We start from the raw sequence: 22,731 nt of genomic DNA on the forward strand, positions 1-22,731 counted from the left end.
TAATGTGGATTTCATTAATCTGCCAGGGTTTAATATTCATGTGATTTTTTTTTTTTGTTTTATTGTAGCTGATTATTGCTATAAACGAACACACACACACACACACACACACACACACACACACACACACACACACACACACACACACACACACACGCTTGCAAGATTATGTAAAATAATATTATATTTATCCTTCATGTCCCAATAAGACAGTCATATCGACTGGTTGGTGAAATAACTCCCAGCACTAGAAAAAAGTCAGACTACAGCTGACGTCTTCTTTAAGAAAAACTCTACATATCTAACAAAAATAAATTCAAATTCTGAGTAAAACAATACAGGAGAAATAAGAAGTCATTAATCAACATCAGTGAGTGAATGATCCATCCAGGGAAAGCTGAAGTCTCCATCATGAGATCTTCCTCTGCAGTTGTTGAGGAAGATCTCGTAGCACACGCACCACAGATTCTTAAAAGAAAATTATGTTTTCCCAGAAGGTGCGACGTCCTGACAGGTTTGTAAACTTTCTCCATTTTGACATAGGCTTGGTTTTAGTCTCTTGGCCAGCATCATTACAACATTTGTGCCTATTCTTTGATCCAGATCTGTTTCCTAAAAAATCGTAATCTCAGTCTCTTGGTTCTGGTAAGCCTCATCCTGCATCTCAGTGTCTAGCTGGTCCATCCTCTGGTAGGCCTGGTATCCCTTTTTACCTGCAGACAGATTGAAAGAAAAAGTAATAAAAGAAATAAAAATACAATATAGGTATATAAAAAAAATAACCCTGTGATGAAAAGGGATAACGCTTGTACCAAAGGAGAGGACAGTTTCTCTGGCAGCACTACGCAGATCTTCATCTGTTGATCTCCATAAATCTGCTATGTGGTCCACACTCTCTGTCGCCTGACAGAAGAACACAAAACAAAAACAAACAAACAAACAAACAAACACTTATGCTAGCTGATAAAAACCAGAGAGTTCTGAAAACAGGACTTCCGAGTGTTGCTGTGACTGTGTAGAGTTGTGTTCTGCTTACCCGGAGGCATTTGAGAGCCAAACAGGAGCTCTGCTGGATTTTAATATAATTGCTTTTCAGGCTTTCTGTGTAGTAAAGCACCGCCTGAAGAAGAAAGTACACACACACACACACACACACACACACACACACACACACACACACACACACACACACACACACACACACACACACACACACACACACACACACACACACACACACACGAGGTGTCACTTATGCTGCTGGATTGGCCTCATACACTGTATATAAAAGATGGCTGTGGCCACTGTAACATAACCCACTGGTTTAGTTTAGTGATGTTGCTGCCACCATGTTTTTGTTGTTGTTGTTGGGTTTTTTGGAGCCCGAAGTTACCACATCTGGAGAGGAGGGTGGAATGCTAACTTATCAGTTAATGCCAGCAAAATTATCAAGCTGCATTAATAAACTGAATGGTTGCAATACACGTAACTGTTAATTCTAACAGACTAAAAGCACTAACGATAACAGAAGCACATCTGTCTTTGTCGTACATCAAAGCAGACCATATTATATGTCAGACTACTCAATTGAAATAATTCAAAAGGCTCCAAACAGCACGTTAGATCTTCGGGAATCCAGTTGAGTGACTGGAATTAAAAGGTGGAGATGGCTACAGCTCCCACTACAAGCAACAATATCCTAACTTTAAGCCTTATCACTATGCAAATTAGACTTTTTATTAAAAAAACAACAAAAACTTTTATATGTTGCTATAAAAGGAAGAATCACTGACAAAGGCTAAAATGTTCTTTTATACCAGGCTGTAAGCATGCTTTTTTTAATGCTGTAAAGTTAGACATTTTGACATGGAAGTCAATGGGGATTGACTCATTTTTGGAACAAGCCTTAAGTTGTCATAAGAGTAACTGCAGTATAGCTTAATTTTTCAGCTCCAAGCACCACAAACTGTCGATATGACAATATTAACTACAGCAAATTAAGGTTCATGCAATGCTAGTAAAAGGGACAGTTAGGCCTGTGATAAACTAAAGCACCTTACAAGCTGTCGAGTCCAAGTCTACCCCACCTCTCACTCTCACACGTGGGATAAAGGCGCTGGTCATTTGTTTTATTGATATTCACACTGGTAGCCATAAACCAATGTTTTGGACCCCAAATCCTTCCCTAATATTAAGATGTGGATTTACATTGTAGCTGTCATATCAAAGTCCAATCAATAAAGTTCAAATCCTTCAGAAAGAATTATCCACTAAGTGTGCTATAAAAAAATTTCCTTAGAACTTATTAACCCGAGTTCCTCCAGTGGAAATGCACAGAGAGCTCCTTCACTGGCTTGCTGTAAAATACCTCATTAGTTTTAAAATTCTGCTTCTTACTTTCAAGTCTCTCCATAACCTCGCACCTCTACATCTCTCTGATTTTCTGCATGTTGCTCTTCCTTCCTGTATTGAGTTTTGATATTGTTATTATATCCATACTGTGATTTTAATATTTCATTGCTTGTAAGGTGTCTTTGAGTGTCTTGAAAGGGGCCTATAAATAAAATTTAGTATTATTATTAATCTCTGCAAAAGATGACTTGTTTTCATGTACCTTGTTCCTGAAGGCCTTGCAACCAGCAGCTCTGGAGATGCAGTTGGTGGCAGCTTTGCAGACTTTGTGGTTGGAGTCGATCTGCAGGGAGGCGAGAGTCTGCAGGGTGCATCCCAGTGGAAGTAGCTCTGTGATCTTCCGGCCCCTCAGCTTATTTAAAGCCCGCCGCCGTTTGGGGCTACTCAGGGCTGAGAGGATGTACTCTGAAATGCACCAATGAATAATAATGAACAACAAAATAATTAACAACATACCACTGAGTGAGCTGAGTGAGGGGGCTCACATCCATTTAGCAGCTTTCATTCAAATCTCATGATCTTTATGAAACGTACTTATTACTGTTGGCTGAAAAGTTTTAAAGTTCACCCTTTATGGAAACCGGTCAGGAAAAGGAGAGGAAAACGAGGACCGTTCATTTAATAATTATAATAATAATATTTTTGGTTTAACTGTTTCCTTCTCTTGGTGCTGTATTAACATTCTTACACATATTTGTGTGCACTGTCATGGTCCTGACTCTTTGTTCCAGTATTTTTGTTCCATTTCTGTTTTTTGTATTTTTGTTCTAGTTCTTGAGTAAGTTTGTCTATAGTTCTTGGTTTCTTAATTGACCAAATTAGGTTCCTTTTGTGCCCAGTCTGTCTCAGCCTCATCTCTGCATTTTGTCACCCTTTTTGTCTCCTCAGTCATGTCCTCGTCTTTGTCTGGTCTCCCTGTGTCCCGTCTCCGCGGATGTCTAGTAAACATGTCTTCAGTCCCGGTCCCTGTGTTTATCCCTTCCTGTTCCCATTATGATCTCTCTGTGTTTCATCCTTTTGTCTCCCCACTCAGTCATGTCTCTGGTCCCTGTGTCAAGTTTGCATTTCTTAGGCTGGGTCTCTGTGTGCATTACTTCCCATTTTATTTTGATAGTCCCCCATCTCGGGTGTGTGATGTTCAATTTTGGCTCCCCCGTCTCGTCAGATTCTGTTAAGCCCACTCTGCCCTCCCACTCTCTCCTCCTGTGGACATATCATCTGCCTCTCCCTTGTAGTGTGTGTAGCTTCCATTGGTCCATTTTGGCTCCCTATTCCTACCCAACTCAGTCATTGTTTTTGTTTTTTGTTTTCTTCACCCTTTACCAGCGTTAATAAAACCGTGATTTTGAGTCATGCATCCTGGGTCCACTCTCTGCTGGCCACTGCTGGCCGGTTCACAACATGCATAATATTATCATGAAACAGAATATGCTTGTATTTTATTTTTATTTATTTATTTATTTATTTTTATTACATACTAGAACATTGTGTAATGTTTTTGCAGCATAAAAAGTAAATGATGTTTTATCTAATCTCTCTGGCACACTTTTTGTCTTTCTTTGTCTTGTAAACTCCACCCACTGAGATTTATTTCAGGAGTTATTTGTCCCCAAATGAACCAAGCATACAAATGCTGTTGTTGTTTTAGCATTTTTTTTCTCTTCAGTGCAGTGGTATGCAAACCAAATGCAGTTTAGCATTTAAATAAACAGAAGACATCTGTATACTGTAGCGAAATCTAGCAGATTGAACAAGAGGAGGTGGAGGAATGGAAAGAGCAAAGGGGAGGCGGAAAAGTTGCTGTGTGCTCATGTTTATAGTTTGACACCAGGAACTGTGTGTTTGTTCTTGAAATTTATTGAGCCTCTACAGAGGCTTGTGTCCCCCTGAAGTAAACACAAGTACTACTTCAAACTATTGACATCCTGCATTTCCAGGCTCCTTACTCCATCTGTGACAAATGCACGCCTAACGCAGACTCAATATTTCCTCATATTTTCCTCAAACAGTCCTTTGAAGGTCTGCTTACTATTCTTCACTACTGAAGAAATATTCTCACAAGATGTAAACCTCAAAATATTTCTCATAAACAGGCGTGCAAGAGAACACACCCTGTTTGTTTGGGGTGACCATTTGGCTGTAGAGTTAACAGATGGTCCAGATGCCTTTAGTGAGCTGGAATCTCTGGAAGCTTAGAAGTATAACACCATCCCATTCCTGATACCTCCAAACACAGTCTTTGGAAATGCCTCTCATGTATAACTTCTGTATAAATACTGTAAAGTTTCAAATATAAAACTATTAAAATGGGTTCATATGGAAATGAATTTCCATGTTTAATGTCCTACGGTGTTTGGTTATAAATTATAGTTATAAATACAATGTGGCTACTACTACTATTACTCACTGTGATATATGTTTATTTCACGAAAGTTTTTTTAAACGAATAATAAGTTAAGGTAGATAATAGTGATATATTTATCTGTTGACAGCTTTGTAAATTGAAGCTTTACCTTCTTTTGAGAGGCGGGAGATGTGCTCTCCAAGCTCCTGGAAATTCCAGCGCTTCAGGTAGACTGACAGCTGGAAGAGGGTGACTCTCTCCGGGCTGCAGACTGACCGAGAGCTGGGCACCACCCGGCAGGCCGCCTGAACCTGCTGCAGGAGCTGAGAAAACACTGCAGAGGAGGTAAAACACAAAAAATTAATACATCAAGGTGGTTTTGAGTCAACATTACATTAGAGTAAACTGTTCTTTAGAATCCTGCTTTAAGTTGGCTATAAAGCCAACTTAAAGCTTTGGATATTATTGGATAAACACGCTGAAGATTGTCTGAGCTACAGTGAGACTTCATGATATAAGCTGAGAAATATGATTTTAAGTATAAGCAGGCGTCTATACTGCAGAAATGTACACAAAGTACACGAGCAGCGCAATTTCAAATTGAACAAATGTATCCAAATTGTGCTTTTCACAAGTTGTTATTTTCCTGAACATTTTTCTCACTTTCTCAAAGAGTTATGAAGTTTACTGAGATATTTCCACATGGCTTACATTTCCATTTTTTACTTTTCTGCTGTTTCACACTTTTTTTATGATCTCATGCCAAAATTATTTTCCATTTTCTCTCACCGTAACTGTTACAGTAGTTTTGTTTAGTTTTTTAAACTTTCTGGATCAGCTGCTAATCGGTTTCAGTAGATATCCACCCATCTTTTTTTTGACAAACTTTTCTTTTATTTGTGGCAATTTCCTTCATATTTTCTCAGGTCTGCAAACCTTGCCACTTTCTAGTGATTCATAATATGCAGCAGTAAAACATTAGCTGCACTTAATCTATGATGACGGCATTCCTTGCTTTTTTATAGCCACTGGATAAAAGCCTGACTTTTATTACAGTGTGGGGCACTGTGAGATAAAAATGCCATGCATTCTTTCATAAAGTGGGACACCTGATCATCCCACTCAGGAGAGTCTGTAAATACAGTCCCGATTGAAAATTTAAGACCACTTGAAAAATTGCAAAATTGCAAAATAAAAAAATAAATCAGATTTTGTATGGTTGGATCTTAACAAGGTTATAAGTAGAGCTTCAAAATGCAACAAGAAGAATGGGAGTGAGAAAAAACATCTTTTTGAGCATGCAATTTATCAAAAACAAAGCTTAAACTGAAACAGGCTGTTTTACAGCTGGTCCAAAGTTTAGGACCACACCTCCAAAACCCCCGTAAACCCACTTATGAACTCAGTAATGAGTAGCTCCACCTCTTTTGTTGATAACTTCAAAAATTAATTGCGGCATGCTTGATGCAAGTGTTTCCATGAGGTGAGTGGGAAGATTTCTCCAAGTGGTGAAGACAGCCGAAAAAAGGGCATCTACTGTCTGGAACTGTTGTCCATTTTTGGAAACTACCCATCCCCAAAGCTTCTCAATTGGATTTAGATTGGGGAACACACTGAATGGTTCAAAAGAGTGATGTTATTCTGCTATAAGAAGTCCCTTGTCCTGCAGGCATTGTGTACTCCACCATTGTCCTGTTGGAAAACCCAGTCGTTACCACACAGGCTCTCCGCAACATCCGGACATAGCCAGCGGACGTTTGACGCCCCTGCACCTCCTGAAGCTCCATTGTTCCTCTGAAGGAAAAAGCACCCCAGACCATTATGGTGGGATCTGTTTGTCATGCCAGTATCGTTGGAAACTATCAGGATGACCAAGTTTGAATTTTTTTTCTCATCACAGAATAAAACTTTCTTCCACCTTTTAATGTCCCGTGTTTGGTGCTCTCTTGCAAAGTCCAAACGGTCAGTTCTGTGGCGTTCAAGGAGACGAGACCTTTGAGGACGTTTTTTGTTTTTAAAGCCCTTCAATCTCAGATGCCGTCTGATGGTTATGGGGCTGCAGTCGGCACCAGTAACGGCATTAATTTGAGTCAAGGATCGTCCAGTGTCTTGACAGACAGCCAATTGGCTCCTCCGGCTCAGTGTTGGTGAAATTTTTCTTGGGTCATCCAATTGACTTTTTTGTGGCATAACCCTCATCTTACTGTGTCCCACCTCAGCAGTGATAGAGCACTGTGAGAGTCCCTGCTTATTCAGTTCAACAATCTGACCACGTTCAAAAAGGGAACGTTTTTTGCCTTTGCTATCAGAATGTCATGACAGTGTGACTGCCTGACAGAAAATGACGAAGCCACGGTTTGTTTTTGATTTTTACAGATTTGGCCTTTTAAAGGCGTGTGGTCCTAAACTTTTGATCAGCTGTAAAACAGCCTGTTTCAGTTTTGGCGTTGTTTCCAATAAATTGCATGCTCAAAAAAATGTTTTGTCTCACTTGTTGCATGTTGAAGCTCTACTTGAACCTTGTTAAGATCCAACTGTGCAAAATATGATTTTTTGCCATTTTTCAAGAGGTCTTAAACTTTTGATCGGGACTGGATGTCCCGTTGTCTTTTAATTAACACTCATGGTCATAGGGGCCACTGTTGAGCAAAAAAAGGGGGTGAGACTTGTTCAAGCATTTGTAGTTAAGGCGATGAGGTGCTTTTGTACCTTTCTCTGATTGGCCGGGCTGCTTGGCCTTCACCTTGTGTGTGTAACGCTTCTTCAGTGTCTTTGTGAAGCTGTCGATGTGGCAACAGAAAGGAGAGCTGTTGTCGTGCACACACTCCTCCCAGAACAACAGCAGACCCCTCGTTCTCTGGGCCTTAGGAAGGACTGAGGATAAACAAAAGGAGAATCACTGTAAGAACCTGGACAAGGTTTTTATTGAAAATGTGAAATTGATAATTATAATTAAAAAAACTCAATTTATTACTCATTTGCTTTGAAAATAATGTGAATAAAAGAATGTGCCTTGTTTCATGCATTAACGGCAGATGTGGTTCTTAGATTACAGATTTTCCACTAACTGTCTCGTGTAGAGATGTTGTCATTCTTCTCCAGCAGCAGACAGCTGATTCTGTCCAGGACCTCAGCCTGGAGAGACATTTCCTCCAGCAGCTCCCTTCTAGACGGGGTGAAGTCGGTCGTTCTTATCATCTGAGGAAGCAGAGTTCACATTTGTTTGATTTAGAAAAGTAAGTTGGAGGTTTGACATAAATGAGAGTCAGGGATTTTGTAATCCAGTACACTGGAAGAAACAGATTACGGTGTAAGTGGTTGCCATCAGACTAAACAAGCAAATGCTGTCATGGTCACGAGGATTCAGTATTTGTTTTAGTTATTATAGACGTTTTGATTTAGTTTGTTCCCTTTTTATGTTCTGTTCTGTGCCAGTCTTGTATCAGTGTTTGAGTCTGTGTTTGTCTTTCTATGTTCGCCTGTCTTGTTCAGCCCCCCCGTGTTAACCCTACTCCTCTGCGCCGATGTTTTCTTGTATCAAGTGTTACTTTCCCAGTTTTATTTTGCTACTGTCTTCAGCTGTGTTGAAGTCCCACACGTCTTTCCTCCTCTCTCATCACCTCTTGCAAATATATCACCTCAATCTTCCTTTGTTTTTTGTTGCGTCATCCCCATAGCTGTGTCCTCTAGCTCTGTTTAGCCTGTGCTTGTTTACATAAGGATTGTGGACTTTGAACTGTCTTTGGATTATTGGTTTTGACTTTTATTAATCTCTGAACTTCAAAATTAAATAATCGCTTTGAATTCAACTTCAGCCTTCACATGTCTGCATTTGGGTCTGCTAAATTATCCACTATCCACACTGCACCACATGACAAATAGTCGCTTATGAGTGAACCCCCCCATATAATAACTTGATTACTAATTCCACTTTCTATTTGCCAGTTTTCTGTGGGTCATGTTTTAGGTACTAATAAACTATGAGTATGAGACATGGTTTACTGTAACAATGTTACTGTTGATTTATGTATTTATCTAAAAACTTACTACAAAAACATGAACAGCATTGTTCGGAAGAACTTGTTAAAGAGAGCAATGTGAAATGCTTAGGGGAAGACGTTGGACCCCTTGTGTGTATCTCAGTATGAAATTTCAAGTAAAGTGAGCACGTATCTGAAAATAAAATGAAGATTCTGTACCTGCAGCAGGATGCAACAGATATCCAGGTGAGTCTCCAGAGCTTGATCAAGACCCCAGTTTCCAGAGGTCAGAGGAGTGATGACTAGCTCTTCCTCAGAAGCCGACTGGCTGCCTTGAGAGAGAATTCCATGACTCCTCAGCGTGCTCTGCTGGAAAGAACTGATGCTAATGGGAAAAGAAAGTATGCATAGATCAGGCTTTTTGCAGGTCGCTGCGGACTAAAGTTTCTGTCTCTGAACTCACCCACTGTCCTTCAGTCTCAGGCTTCCCAAACAAGAGGCGTCATCATCTCCGTTCAGGTCGTTTGACAGAAAGTCAAAGCTACCCAGCACCTCCTCAACAGCCAGAGTCTCCTCTGATGATGAGCTTCTCAGCAGTGATAGGTCGTTCTGGTAAGACATGAGGAAAGAGAAGGTTCACTCACAGCATGTGTGTTTACAGGTGTTTCTACAGTTTTTGTATAAATACAAACCTTCAGTATGGTGGCTAGATGCAGTATCTGGTGCTCCAATGCTCTCAGCTCCTTGTCAGCACAGCTCTGATCCTGTAATATTTTCTCCAGCTCTGCAATAATGGCTCCCAGTCTGAGCGCCTGGGCATGACGTTGGACCCCGCTCACAGCCAGCCTCGGAGCAGCTGCTGCAGGGGAGGTTTGTGGTGCAGCTGGGGTTTGAGAAGGTGGTGTTGGCAAGGCTGTGACAGAGTATTCCTCACAATCTGTGGAGTCCTGGGACAAAGTAGGAAAAACTGAGTTTAAAAATGAGAAGACCAGACGAAAGAGACACGAGGTGACAAAACCGAGAAGGACACGTTTTCAACAAGCTGTGACAGCGAGAGAAGAAAAGAAGAAGAAAAGAGAGAAGCTGGAAAATAACACAGACAAGCAGAAAAGAGATGACAAAAGCTGAAAAATGAAAAGGCCACATGAAATGAGATAAAACTGCAAAAAGCGACCACAAAAATGCTTCATGTCTTATTGAAGGTTGAATAAATACATTTTTTCACCTCAGTGAAAAACATGCAGTCAAGCACTAGATGCACTCAGTTCTTTGTCTTCTTTTAAGAAAACTGGTCGAAATTTGTCTGACTCTGAAATATCTTTAACTCTAATTTGTTACAATTAGTTGCTAAAGCGAAACAGCAGTAAATCAATTGTCTTGTCTTTGCATTTAATGTTTTGTGCCTTTTCTCAGGGGTTCCCACAGTGTTCACGCCACCACTCGTGTATCATTCTTATATACAATTACAAAACACAGCAGCAGATCCAATTGTGACGAATCATCACTGAAACCGACACTGAAAGTACAGTCATTGTTAGATAGGATATATTAATAGGTTATTTTTAAAAGTGAAAACAACCCCCCTCAAGCCCACATTTAAATAGAACTCTGGAACAAGTAGAAAGCTAGGTCAAGGACATCAAAACAACAGCTACAGCTGCTTTTTTGACTTTTAATTATCGTTTACCATTGCAGTGTGAAAGTGACTGTCAGCAAAGTGTTTCTATGACCCGAGTGTGGGCTCTTTACCTGCCCAGTGACTGTGTCCTGACTTGGGGCTACGCTGTGGGTCTCAGGCTCTGCTTCTCCACATGTGTTCTTTCTCAGGATGTCTGGAGTGCTCGACCTGCATTAAAGGTAAAAACATTATTATTACTGTCCAGAAGTACTGTGCTAGTCTGTTTGTTCCTCTTCCACTGGCCAAGTTTAAGGCGTCTTTGCATCAAGCTACCGGGCTGGTACGGTCATAGTTCGTCCTCTGTTCTGACTTTCACCTGTGATTGTTAAAATGGATTTTTGCCATTCTTATGACACCAGAATAGATAACGAACAGATAAACAACAGGAAGGTTCCTGTTTTAGGCTCTTTTAGGAGTACCTCTTGTCATTGTTAATCATTGTCATTGTTAACTTTACATTTGAAGCTTTAACAAGTATTATCAATAAAGAGAGTATTGACTCAAAAAAGAAATTCATCTCAAATTGTGGGGTTTTGCATCTTTTAAAAAGCTGTTTTTTTCCCCCTTGTAAGTTAAATATTGTATCCTGTATTGTAACTTTGCTTACCACAAAGCTTTAAGCTTAGATATATCTTGTTGTTGTACTTCCTGCCTTTGCTCCGTTTCCTCCTCACCTTCTGGTTGTCTCACAATCATTATATATCATTTTTCCCTCCATCTCAGTTACATGCTGTTTCACTCCTGTAGTTGTGGCCTGTATTCCTTGAATTGCTTTTCACATGTAACCAATTCTTAGCTTCTGGGAACCAATAAAAACATATTTAAACATAGTATTCTCTTGAGTGAATCCTCACCTCTGTAAGGTCATAAGGGAGTCTGTTTTACTTTCTTCTGGTAAGGATGGACTCTCTAACACAACTCCCCATTCCTCCTTCTCCTCGTCTACCTTCTTGTCCACCCTCTTCTTTGTCTCCGACTCCTCTGTTGAGATCTCCAGGGATTCTTCCTCTCCGAGCGACAGCTGAGTCCGACTTCCTCCCAGACTGGTGTCTCGACTCGGGCTGAAAGGGTAGCTGTGAGCCCTTGAGAGACTGTGGACAGTTGACCAGAAAGCAGTCTTGACTAAAATAATTATGCTGGATAATTCCCACCACATTCAAATAAAACGGTGTAATAAAGCCAGAATGGTTGCACTAACTTCTTACGCTTATTATTTACATCTGAAATAAGGTTTTTTATTCTGTACAGCAACAATCCAAAAATGCTGTTAAACACTGCTTTATAGCTGATGAATACAAAACAGTTAATATTCCTAACACGTATTGTCTCTGTAGCCACTGTGCTCCCTTCATTTGAACCCTTTTAACTTCATACTTCATACCTCGGGGTGTATGGGCTCTGAGGACTGTGGCTTGATGCGATAGAGGTGTTTGAAGGGTTGGAGAGGTAGCTGAGCAGAGACATTCCTCCTCTGTTGGGATGACCTTTGGGCACCAGAGATGGAAGAGAACCTTCCTGATCCCGCAGCTCACGCACCATAGACTGAAAAAAGTAATAGGATAAACAGTCTGAGTGTGCTATGAATTTGAGTTATTTACATAAAAATGTAAGAAAAACTTAGGATATAGGATAAACAAATTTGGCAATATAACAAAACGGGGAATAAAAACAGAACTGAATGAAAAGGTTGATGCTGAATCCTGCTACCAGTACATGTGCTTTGCATTAATAAAACCCCTGAGTGCGTGCATGTGTGTGCACACATACGTACAATAAAGTATTTCTCAGTGAAGGAGGGGGTGCTCGGTGCCGTCCAGCTGTACACTGAACTCTTTCTGCTGGACACTGACTGCTTGTTTCCAGACAGCGGCCTCAGCTTCTCAGTGCCGTCAAATGGACTGCAGGTGTTAGCACACAGAAGGTTATACACTGCACAACAAACTGTATGATATGCACTGCATAAACATATGTTTTTATCTATTTGGTATTAAACTGGCCGTGATCATTAGCAGTCTGTTCAATGAGTTACTTTTCAGAGTTTTGCAACGTTTTATGCTGTTGTGGGCTTTTTGGTTACCTTTCCTCACATTTAGAAGCATTTCACAAAGTGAAGCGCTAACTGCTTCTGTAATTTTCATGGCCTGTTTTATTAGTGGGTGGTTTCCTCAAAAAGTGCAGTGCTTCTCAAGTTGATATGATAATATGCTAAAGCTATAATTCTGACTTGTATTTGACTAAAAACGTAATCATTAACAATCAAAAAGATGTGATAAAAAAAAAAGTGTTTTGGAGCATGAATGTTTTTTAAAATAAAAAACATTCGACTTGCTAAAAATCGTTTCTCTTCTTAATCTGAGCTTTCAGTGAATCATTTTCTTTCCATCTTTTTGTATTTGCTGAACCCATTTTGTCACATTATTACATTTTATATGCATAAGAGAAACGAAGGGAAAGCAGTGAAATGTTACTTATCTTTTAGCTTAACAGAGGTGCATAGTGGGTGTATGTGTGCGTATGGCCACAGCAGCCTTTTGTTTGTGTGTGAGTGTGTGTCTGGCAGCCTTGTACAGCTTTGTGTGATTTTTCCATCTCTCCAGGGGGAGGATCTGTGAAACGTCCTCCACCTGGCCCCTCTAAAGCCTGAAATGTGATCTGTCATGGTGCAAGGGCACAGCGGAGTGCGTCTGCGTGTGTTACTGTGTATGTGTGTGTGAGTAAAATGTTCATTCTGTATTCAATCAGCTGCTCAGCAACAGCTGGCTCAGGTTAGAGGTGCGGCAGAGACTGAGGCTGAGAATGAAGAAAACAGCAGCTACAGCTTCAGCAGGACGAGTGGATGTGAATCTGTAACATCATTTGTTGTTGCCTGCTTTGTTATATTTGATATTTTCTCTGGTTTTACATCTGTGAGCATCTGGAAAAGTAATTATTTAAAAAAAAAGTCTGAAATTAAAAAAAAGAAAGAAAGGAAGAAATTACGTTGGCTGAGAAATAAATGGAAAAAACACGACTTGTTATCCAGTAGTAAAATCTGTCATCTCTTCATTCCACCTTTCACTGAAAAAAGGAACGTTTCTGATGCGGTCGCGTGGACCAGCTGCACTTATCATTCATGTGTCTCATGGAACATGATATCTACACCAGCAGCAGGACAAAAAGTGGAGCCATGATGGAGAGGTCAGGACAAAAGTTCAGCTAAAACTTTAATATTTTTTATGCTGCAGATTAAAATTCCTCAATCTGTCATCCAATTATTCTCATTTCCTTTTTGGAATTTTGGTTATTCCCACTTCACCCTTTATCACAGCAGAGGAAATACCAGCATTTCAGAGTTGTCATCATCGTCATCACCTCATCGGTTAGTTTCAAATCAGATCTTTATCTTGTTTTCATGTGTGTGTGTAAGAAGTCTGCGTTCGTACTTCCAGGTCACTTCCAGCTGCAGTTTGATGGTTCCCAACTCCGTGATGTCCACCAACATCACCTGAGGCCTTGCCACAAAGAAGTCTGCGCTTGCACACGTTACCATGCCAACCAGCAGCCAGCTCAAACCCTTTGCTTCCGTCACCTTAAACAAAGGATGCCACTAGTTAAAGATACAGGGAGTGCAGAATTATTAGGCAAATGAGTATTTTGTCCACATCATCCATGACATGCATGTTGTCTTACTCCAAGCTGTATAGGCTCGAAAGCCTACTACCAATTAAGCATATTAGGTGATGTGCATCTCTGTAATGAGAAGGGGTGTGGTCTAATGACATCAACACCCTATATCAGGTGTGCATAATTATTAGGCAACTTCCTTTCCTTTGGCAAAATGGGTCAAAAGAAGGACTTGACAGGCTCAGAAAAGTCAAAAATAGTGAGATATCTTGCAGAGGGATGCAGCAGTCTCAAAATTGCAAAGCTTCTGAAGCGTGATCATCGAACAATCAAGCGTTTCTTTCAAAATAGTCAACGGGGTCACAAGAAGCGTGTGGAAAAACCAAGGCGCAAAATAACTGCCCATGAACTGAGAAAAGTCAAGCGTGCAGCTGCCAAGATGCCACTTGCCACCAGTTTGGCCATATTTCAGAGCTGCAACATCACTGGAGTGCCCAAAAGCACAAGGTGTGCAATACTCAGAGACATGGCCAAGGTAAGAAAGGCTGAAAGACGACCACCACTGAACAAGACACACAAGCTGAAACATCAAGACTGGGCCAAGAAATATCTCAAGACTGGTTTTTCTAAGGTTTTATGGACTGATGAAATGAGAGTGAGTCTTGATGGGCCAGATGGATGGGCCCGTGGCTGGATTGGTAAAGGGCAGAGAGCTCCAGTCCGACTCAGACGCCAGCAAGGTGGAGGTGGAGTACTGGTTTGGGCTGGTATCATCAAAGATGAGCTTGTGGGGCCTTTTCGGGTTGAGGATGGAGTCAAGCTCAACTCCCAGTCCTACTGCCAGTTTCTGGAAGACACCTTCTTCAAACAGTGGTACAGGAAGAAGTCTGCATCCTTCAAGAAAAACATGATTTCCATGCAGGACAATGCTCCATCACATGCGTCCAAGTACTCCACAGCGTGGCTGGCAAGAAAGGGTATAAAAGAAGAAAAACTAATGACATGGCCTCCTTGTTCACCTGATCTGAACCCCATTGAGAACCTGTGGTCCATCATCAAATGTGAGATTTACAAGAAGGGAAAACAGTACACCTCTCTGTACAGTGTCTGGGAGGCTGTGGTTGCTGCTGCACGCAATGTTGATGGTGAACAGATCAAAACACTGACAGAATCCATGGATGGCAGGCTTTTGAGTGTCCTTGCAAAGAAAGGTGGCTATATTGGTCGCTGATTTGTTTTTGTTTTGTTTTTGAATGTCAGAAATGTATATTTGTGAATGTGGAGATGTTATATTGGTTTCACTGGTAAAAATAAATAATTGAAATGGGTATATATTTGTTTTTTGTTAAGTTGCCTAATAATTATGCACAGTAATAGTCACCTGCACACACAGATATCCCCCTAAAATAGCTAAAACTAAAAACAAACTAAAAACTACTTCCAAAAACATTCAGCTTTGATATTAATGAGTTTTTTGGGTTCATTGAGAACATGGTTGTTGTTCAATAATAAAATTATTCCTCAAAAATACAACTTGCCTAATAATTCTGCACTCCCTGTACACACAGAAAGTTTTTTTCCCTACACAAACAGTAAAACAAACACAGAGAGGAAAGAAATTACAGCCCAAAGAAATACAGGTCACTGTAATAGCAAAATTCCTAAAAGGACAAAAAAGATGAAGTATTCAAATTTCTGGAATAAAAATATGCAATAGGTGTTTACACTGCCGTACACCTGCAGACATGTCCGATTACCTTTATCTCAAAGTTGTGGTGAATGTGTGGGAGGAAGACCATCTCCTCCTCATCCCATGACTGACTATCATCTGATTCAATCCTCCCTCTGATCTTCCATCGCTGGCGGCCCAGTCGTACTAACACCTGTCAATGTGACATCATTAAGACACGACGTCATCATCCAGAAACCATAAAACACCAACCAAGTCAGTAATTTTGGTCTAAGAGTCCAAAGGTTCAGTTCACAGTTTGTCTGTTTTTCCTGACAGTGCAGGTAGTTTGTGGAGGATTTATAACAAATTTGGCACGTTATAGTTTGAAATGTTAATTTAAATACAAGTACAAATAAAAATACAAATACAAAGTACAAACAAACAAAAAGAACCTAAGTGATAGTTGTTGCATTTCAGATTAAATTGATTAAGTCTTCATGGCATTATTTTTAAAATGTTTGCTTTATTTTTTCCATTTCTTAAACTTTTGCACAGCAAAAATAAATGAACTTATAAAGAGAGATCTTATTTTATTTAATTTTTTTTTTGTTTTTTTTTAAAAGAAATGTCAAAACGTCCTTTAATTATCTTCTATATAAATTCTTTTTTTTAAATTTTTTTTAGTACTTTGGGGGACTCCAAAGTAACATTTCTGGATGAGATCCAGAAGTTGTTGTAAAAAAAAAAATTTAATTATGTTGACATTATTGTTGGTTGGTGTTAGAAAAACAAAACATCCCCCCCAGGGCAGAGATTCAGATTTCAAAATGATTCAATTCTATCTATCATCAACAATAAAAGAACTTTCAGCTGTACACTTAAAATGTAAATATTAAAAGCTTGATTGAAAGGACAAGACAATAGATGGTGTTTCTTTCACTTGTCCTGCACATTAAGTTATTTGCATGCAAATGCTGAAAATTCTTGGTTTTTAAATAGAAAATCCAACCTCGTACTGGTCTCCTGGACAAAGTCGAGCGAAGCCGATGAGACCTGCAAGTGAAAGCAGACGTTAGATGTCTGGGAGATAGTGTGTCACTGATAACCTGTAAATTGCTCAGGGCTCTGAAGGAAGCATGTGTGCGTGTGTGTGTGTGTTCGCACCCTTCATTTTAATGTGTAGCTCTCCTAGCAGGATTTCTAACTCTCCTTCCATTGTTGACATGTCCTGCAGAGAAGTTTAAACACACAGAGAAAATAAAAGATCTTCTCTAACAGTTCTTTGTCTATTTTCTCAGAAGATTGCATGACTCACAGTTCATCAGGTTATGGTTCAGCTTTCCCAGTCATCCACTCTCTGAAACCTGGTCTGGCTGTTTTAGCTCCTTAGCTGCCTTACCTTTTGATTTGCTGTTCCTCACAAACAGAAGGTTTGACTGTGCTCACAGCTCACAGCGCGCAGGAAACGACCATTTTAAGGATAGCCAATATTTATTTCGGCAATAAAAGCCAAAAGCAAATCTCTTTAAAATATTTGGAAAGGTTTATGCACTTCATTACTAAGAAATAACCATCAGCAATCCTCAGTATGTTTTTACTCTTAACATCTAACACAGGTGACATGTCCAGAGGTAAAAATGTCTCATTTCTTTTGGGTTTTTTTTTCAATTTTTTTTTAAAGAGATCTCAATAAAGTTGACACACTTTGCAATATGCTAACAGAACACCATAAATGTCCTGGTTCTTGTACAGCACTTTTCTGTTCTACTGGAGCAGTCAAAGCGTTTTATACAACATGCCTCATTCACACCTGTTCATTCAATCACTTTTTCACACTCCATTGAACGCATCACAGAGCAACTTGGCGTTCAGTATCTTGCCCAGGGATGCTTTTGCTGCAGATTGGAGCAGCGAGGAATCAAACTACTAACTGATTAGTAGAGGACCTGCACTACCTCCTGAGCGTAAGCCAGCCGAACACTATGTAGCGCAATATTTAATACATGATGAAAAACACAATTTAATGTAGGTATGCATGCATGCAAATGAATTTTCTTATATAAATAAATATAATAATTACATTAAATGTTATTGTCATCTGTGTCTCCATCTGTCTAGCTTCCATTTATTAACTATTAACCACAGTTACAGTAGCAATGAATTATGTCTAAATAATAAAAACAACTATAATTTAACTTAAAGGGAAGAAACAAACTGTAAAAGAACAGTGACCCCAGTAAACAACAGTGTGCTCATTTAATGATTTATTCTGGCTCTCTCTCTATGGAAACCTTTAAAGGATTATTATGTTTTTGCATTTTAATGCTGACTTTCTGGCTAAGAGCTGGACTTCACCACAAAGAAGAGCAGATGAAGCAGCATGTGTCGAGCAGACTTTTGTCATCTGTGTGGGCTGAAACTGCCTCCTCGCATAGCACAGACCAAAACTGAGGACCAAGTGGCCAATTTATCAGTAGTGAAGACTTTTTAACATCATTCCTAATATAGATGCATGCCTGCCCATATTAAATATGGTCAGTTTTAAATAATGAGGCCAGCATACAAGTAACATGCAACAGATCGTTTACCAGATCTCCATTTATTATGGTCACATTGTTTCTCATGTGTCTGTCTGATTGCACGGTGGGCACGTTTGGATGTTTAAAAGCTGATCAAATGAAGGAAAACCCCAATCACCACAATCCAAACATAACGAGAAATAAAATGTTTATGTGATGCCTACACAATGTCACTAATTTAATTTACTATTGTGTTACGCTGCCAAAGAGGCTTCTTTTATAATTGAAAAAAAAAAGAGAGAGAGTTAGTATTGTGCCGGCATTTTTAGTTCTTGATTTGACTTGAAAAGTGAAGTTACACAGCCTTAACTTCACTCTTATTTTATTATGGAAACAAGGTCTTCTTAGAAAACAGTGACCTGCATGCAAGCATTAATTACAAGCGTGCAGTTTCAGCTTCAGTTTATCATTTAACTCCTTCAATCCACTTAAACTTCAGTCTGTTTTCTTAATCTTAAGACAAACACCCAGATTTTTGCAATTGTAATAAAACAACACTTTAATCTTTCCTATGGGAAGTTGACTTCATCCTTAAAAACTGGCTTTCTTCTCACTCTGTCAAGACCTTATATGCCAGGACAGTAGAAACTGTGTGTGCAGAAGAACAATTCTCCAGTGGCTGCTGATATTAAAAAGAAAGAAAAAAAACAAAAGCTCTTCTACGGAGTTTCTGTTCACCTGCGAAAATCACAATGGCAAATGCAGTAAAATGGTTTGTGATGCTGTGGTGCCCTTAATACCTACAGAAAAGTATCTTGTTACATCTGAAAACTGTATTTATTATCTCAGCCTCTACTATCAGAGAACACATGAGAACATTTAACCCAAGAAATTTACATGTTGTGCTAACTGTATTTTGAAATTGACTCCTAAGCACAAGTTCTGAATCACCCCAGAAGTGGGAATGATTGTTATTTTAATAATCTCGTTGTTGTTGTTTTTATTGTATTTGACTTAATTAGGCATCTGTTCCTATAATACCCCCAAATTTAAGTAAGCTTGTGGATGATGATGATTATTGGAGAAAAGAACATCAGTGGCCTAAGATTCTCAGTAAACGAGGTTATTCAAGCTTTGTAGGATTAAGTCAAGGTGAGCTTTAAGTTATCACCTCTCATCCAAGTAGAGTGTTCAGTTCTGAAAAACCTCTTAGCAGAGGTCAGAGATTTTAACTTTAAAGAAACTTCAGACTCTGAACATCTTTTGTTGAGTGCAGGTCAAATAGAAGGAGAAGTAAGAACGTATATGCTGGACGGTACATAGGCATGCATGCAACCGTGTATACAAACAAATGATGAGCACACCATTCATATATAAGTTAATCTTTATAAGATCTGGTTGGTGTGTGTGTGTGTGTGTGTGTGTGTGTGTGTGTGTGTGTGTGTGTGTGTGTGTGTGTGTGTGTGTGTGTGTAAGACCAGAGGAGAGTTTAAAAAAAAAAAAGATGTGATATCAAAAACACTGAGGGTGAAATGATGAAAAGAAAAAACAGGAAAGTAAGAAAAGTTTGTGAGGAGCTGAGAAAAAGAAGATGTGGGCACATGTTCGAAGCTGAATCTATGAAAAAGAGAAACCACAGATCGACAGAGGGCATGAATGAGTCTACAGCTGTCTTTTAATGGCCCTTATCCTGCAGCTGCAACCAGAAGAATCACTGCAGTACCATCACTCACATGTCAGAATATTTGATTTGGAAACTTTATGACCATTCAAAGGCTTATTTTGCCACTGCGCTCCTCGGACATGATGGATATGTGGTTGCCACTTTGGCTGTGAGTACGTCTCAAAAACAGTCCAGTTTACAGATTCTCTCTGGGAGGTTTGAATGCACATGGTAAGCTAGACTGCTGCCTACAGTAGGTGCCAGAGAGGAAGAATAAATATTGTCTGGTGTAATAAAAAAAAAAAAATCTACACACAATGTGCCTAGAACAAACAAACGAGGCATGAATACCCTTTTTTGTGCAACATCATCTCCAGCTAGTTTGAACTTTTAGAAACTTCAAAGAACATTTGTGATTTTCCAAAAATACTTTTCCAAAATGTCACTGATCCTACCTGCAGGCTGTGTCTGTGGTTGCGGTTGAGCTCCAGCAGACTCTCTCTGGAGGCTCTGGTGGACTGGGACAGTGAAAAGGCTCTCTTCATGTTGACCGCTCCCTGACACAATCTCCACTGAATACAATATGTCTCATACAGCTCCTCTACCTGCAGAGGCATGGAACAGATGAAGAGTAACAACATCAACAAACATCATCATCAACATTTTTCCCCCTCTTTTACATAACGGATTAGACTGGTGGTTAATCAGTGTGCAGCACAAAGTGTCTCCCTGTGCGACAGGGGTGGCTCATCTGCTGCTTTTAAAAGCTTTTGAGTAATAGTTTAGTGAATTCATACCATAGAAATACATCTGAGTAACTGACAGAAAGATAATCACCAGGCTTGCATGGAGTTAGACTCTTTTCTACAAAACAAAGGCTTTAGTAGATTTTTTATCAACCTCAACTACAGCCGAGAAAAACCAGTCTAAAATCCAAAATTTTACCTTACTGATTTGAAATTCTAATCGTCGTATATATCTCTCCAAAGACCTGATCTCCTGTAAAAAACAGAAAAAAACATATTGAGCTTTGAAAGCTTGAGAAACATTTATTATCACTTATCCATTCAAATTAAATAACTTAAAATAAGATCTTGCTTAAAAGGAAAAAATGAAAACACATACCTTCTCCAGATCGTAAAGAAAGGCCTGAAAATACAGAAAAGTATAATTACCATCAGCACTGTTGTCATCACCAGGCGCACACATTTTTGTACACACAGACTTTCTTCCTCTCTCCCTCCTCACCAGTCTCGAGTTTCTTTTCGTCTCTCTCTGCTGTGAAGACAGGAAGTCCATCTCAGCTTGGTGACCCTCCAGGTAGTCCCTGAAGAGAGAAACACACAATTAAAAGTAACATTTTATGAAGATGAACAAACTTTACCTGCCAGATATCAGCTGAGAAATTCCAACTCGGGACTACCAAACATCTACTGCATGTAGCAGCAGATGTGAAAAGTACAGCTACATTTACTGACAGCGTAAAATATTCTTTGCAAAAATTAAACTAAATATCAAAACTCAACCAATTTTACTCTGTTAAAGGATCATTAATCATAAATGTGACTGCCTCCTATTCATCTTGTGGACTTTTGAAGGGTCAAACCACAGATTTGGAACCACTCAAGTAAATAAATGTAAGGAGGTGGAAACAAGCCTCGCGCTGACCAGCTGCAACACTAAAACACTACAGAGACATGGACAAGTTTAGTATTATAGCACTGGGTACGTCACTGCCTGCTTGTACTTTAATGTTTAGTGGGATACTTGTTTAAGTTCAGCAGTACTACACATACTTGAGTCCTTTGCGTAGTGCCTGAAAAACCCTGCCGACCTGCTCCGGCTGCAGAGACCAGATAGCGCCTGAACTTCTGCGGGGGGAGACGGGCGCCCTGCTGGCTTTATTTCCCGTCATGGCTTTGACGCGAAGAGAGTTACGAACAGAAGACGTCCTAAAAACAGAGAAAGTGAATGAATAGTCATAACAACATTTTTACAGGGTAAATCAGAATCTGTAGTTACATAAATTGTTATCAAAAAGAGCTTGTTGGAGTTTTTTTTATATTCCTACCTCTTTATTTTCAACTGTGTTCATCAGTAAAATCTGTTCCCATGTAGTTCCCTGTATATTAACACTCCTGTCTTTGGCCCAAATCTAATCCAGCCCCTACAATCCACATTAAGTGTGGATCCAAGCAGGTAGCCTTTAGTGGGAGTGTGTTATAAGGCCCTCCAGCATAAAGTCTGGACCAGTGTAGGTTTACCACCTGTTTTTTGTCTGATACGGAGGAAACCCCACACACTCAAATGTGGTCCATATGATTCAGGACTGTCTGTGCAATAAATAAAATGTCAAGTTTGTGAATGACCATGAACATGGTAACAAGAAAACACACCCAGTTTCAAGTCTAAGGTTTTTATAGATCAGGACATAATAAATAGTAATCTTAGCCGGTCTTAGAATTAAGTAAATACAAGCCTCAAAGTATGACATATTACACCGTGTCATTATTTATTTAATAAAAACGTAGCCAAAATGGGCGCAGCAGTGTGTGAAAAAGGACACCCTTACAGGTTGCGTAGGAATTAGGAGGTTAAGTAGTGATCCAAGTGTGAGTGAATACAATACCAAGGAGGATAGATCAACACTGATCTTAAATAAGAAGCAACTGTTTCAGTCCATCATTCTGGAAAAGGATTAAGTCTATTTCCAAACACTTTGAAGTTCATCATTGTACTGTGAGAAAGAAAGCATTCAAGACAGGAATGGATGTCCCAGTAAATTCACCCCAAAGTCAGACCGTGCAACACTCAGGGAAGAGCTAGGTTAACATAGCTTTGCAAAGCTGCATCCGACCCA

The 22,731-nt window shown here is 39.6% G+C and overlaps 1 protein-coding gene across 4 annotated transcripts in view; it reads right to left on the bottom strand.

Annotated features, from left to right (window-relative positions):
- Positions 1 to 248: 248 nt before the first annotated feature.
- Positions 249 to 22,731, bottom strand: part of ripor3 (RIPOR family member 3) — a 56,171-nt gene continuing 33,688 nt past the window's right edge. For 3 of the 4 annotated variants that reach the window (XM_026167269.1, XM_026167268.1, XM_026167267.1), the window contains 23 exons: positions 21,668 to 21,823; positions 21,120 to 21,198; positions 20,997 to 21,020; positions 20,817 to 20,870; positions 20,327 to 20,476; positions 16,854 to 16,917; positions 16,699 to 16,742; positions 15,775 to 15,900; positions 13,837 to 13,982; positions 12,186 to 12,312; positions 11,796 to 11,956; positions 11,269 to 11,505; positions 10,486 to 10,582; positions 9,429 to 9,683; positions 9,200 to 9,345; positions 8,956 to 9,121; positions 7,825 to 7,954; positions 7,466 to 7,630; positions 4,926 to 5,090; positions 2,615 to 2,817; positions 1,037 to 1,120; positions 813 to 903; positions 249 to 713 (listed from right to left, as the gene is read on the bottom strand). In XM_026167269.1, coding sequence (XP_026023054.1) covers positions 613 to 713; positions 813 to 903; positions 1,037 to 1,120; positions 2,615 to 2,817; positions 4,926 to 5,090; positions 7,466 to 7,630; positions 7,825 to 7,954; positions 8,956 to 9,121; positions 9,200 to 9,345; positions 9,429 to 9,683; positions 10,486 to 10,582; positions 11,269 to 11,505; positions 11,796 to 11,956; positions 12,186 to 12,312; positions 13,837 to 13,982; positions 15,775 to 15,900; positions 16,699 to 16,742; positions 16,854 to 16,917; positions 20,327 to 20,476; positions 20,817 to 20,870; positions 20,997 to 21,020; positions 21,120 to 21,198; positions 21,668 to 21,823 — 2,971 coding nt within the window. In that variant the 3' untranslated portion in view covers positions 249 to 612. The remainder of the gene's footprint in view (positions 714 to 812; positions 904 to 1,036; positions 1,121 to 2,614; positions 2,818 to 4,925; positions 5,091 to 7,465; positions 7,631 to 7,824; positions 7,955 to 8,955; positions 9,122 to 9,199; positions 9,346 to 9,428; positions 9,684 to 10,485; positions 10,583 to 11,268; positions 11,506 to 11,795; positions 11,957 to 12,185; positions 12,313 to 13,836; positions 13,983 to 15,774; positions 15,901 to 16,698; positions 16,743 to 16,853; positions 16,918 to 20,326; positions 20,477 to 20,816; positions 20,871 to 20,996; positions 21,021 to 21,119; positions 21,199 to 21,667; positions 21,824 to 22,731) is intronic. The other variant, XM_026167270.1, reaches the window with a different exon arrangement.

This window comes from Astatotilapia calliptera, chromosome 5 (assembly GCF_900246225.1).
Source record: "Astatotilapia calliptera chromosome 5, fAstCal1.2, whole genome shotgun sequence".
NCBI lineage: Eukaryota > Metazoa > Chordata > Actinopteri > Cichliformes > Cichlidae > Astatotilapia > Astatotilapia calliptera.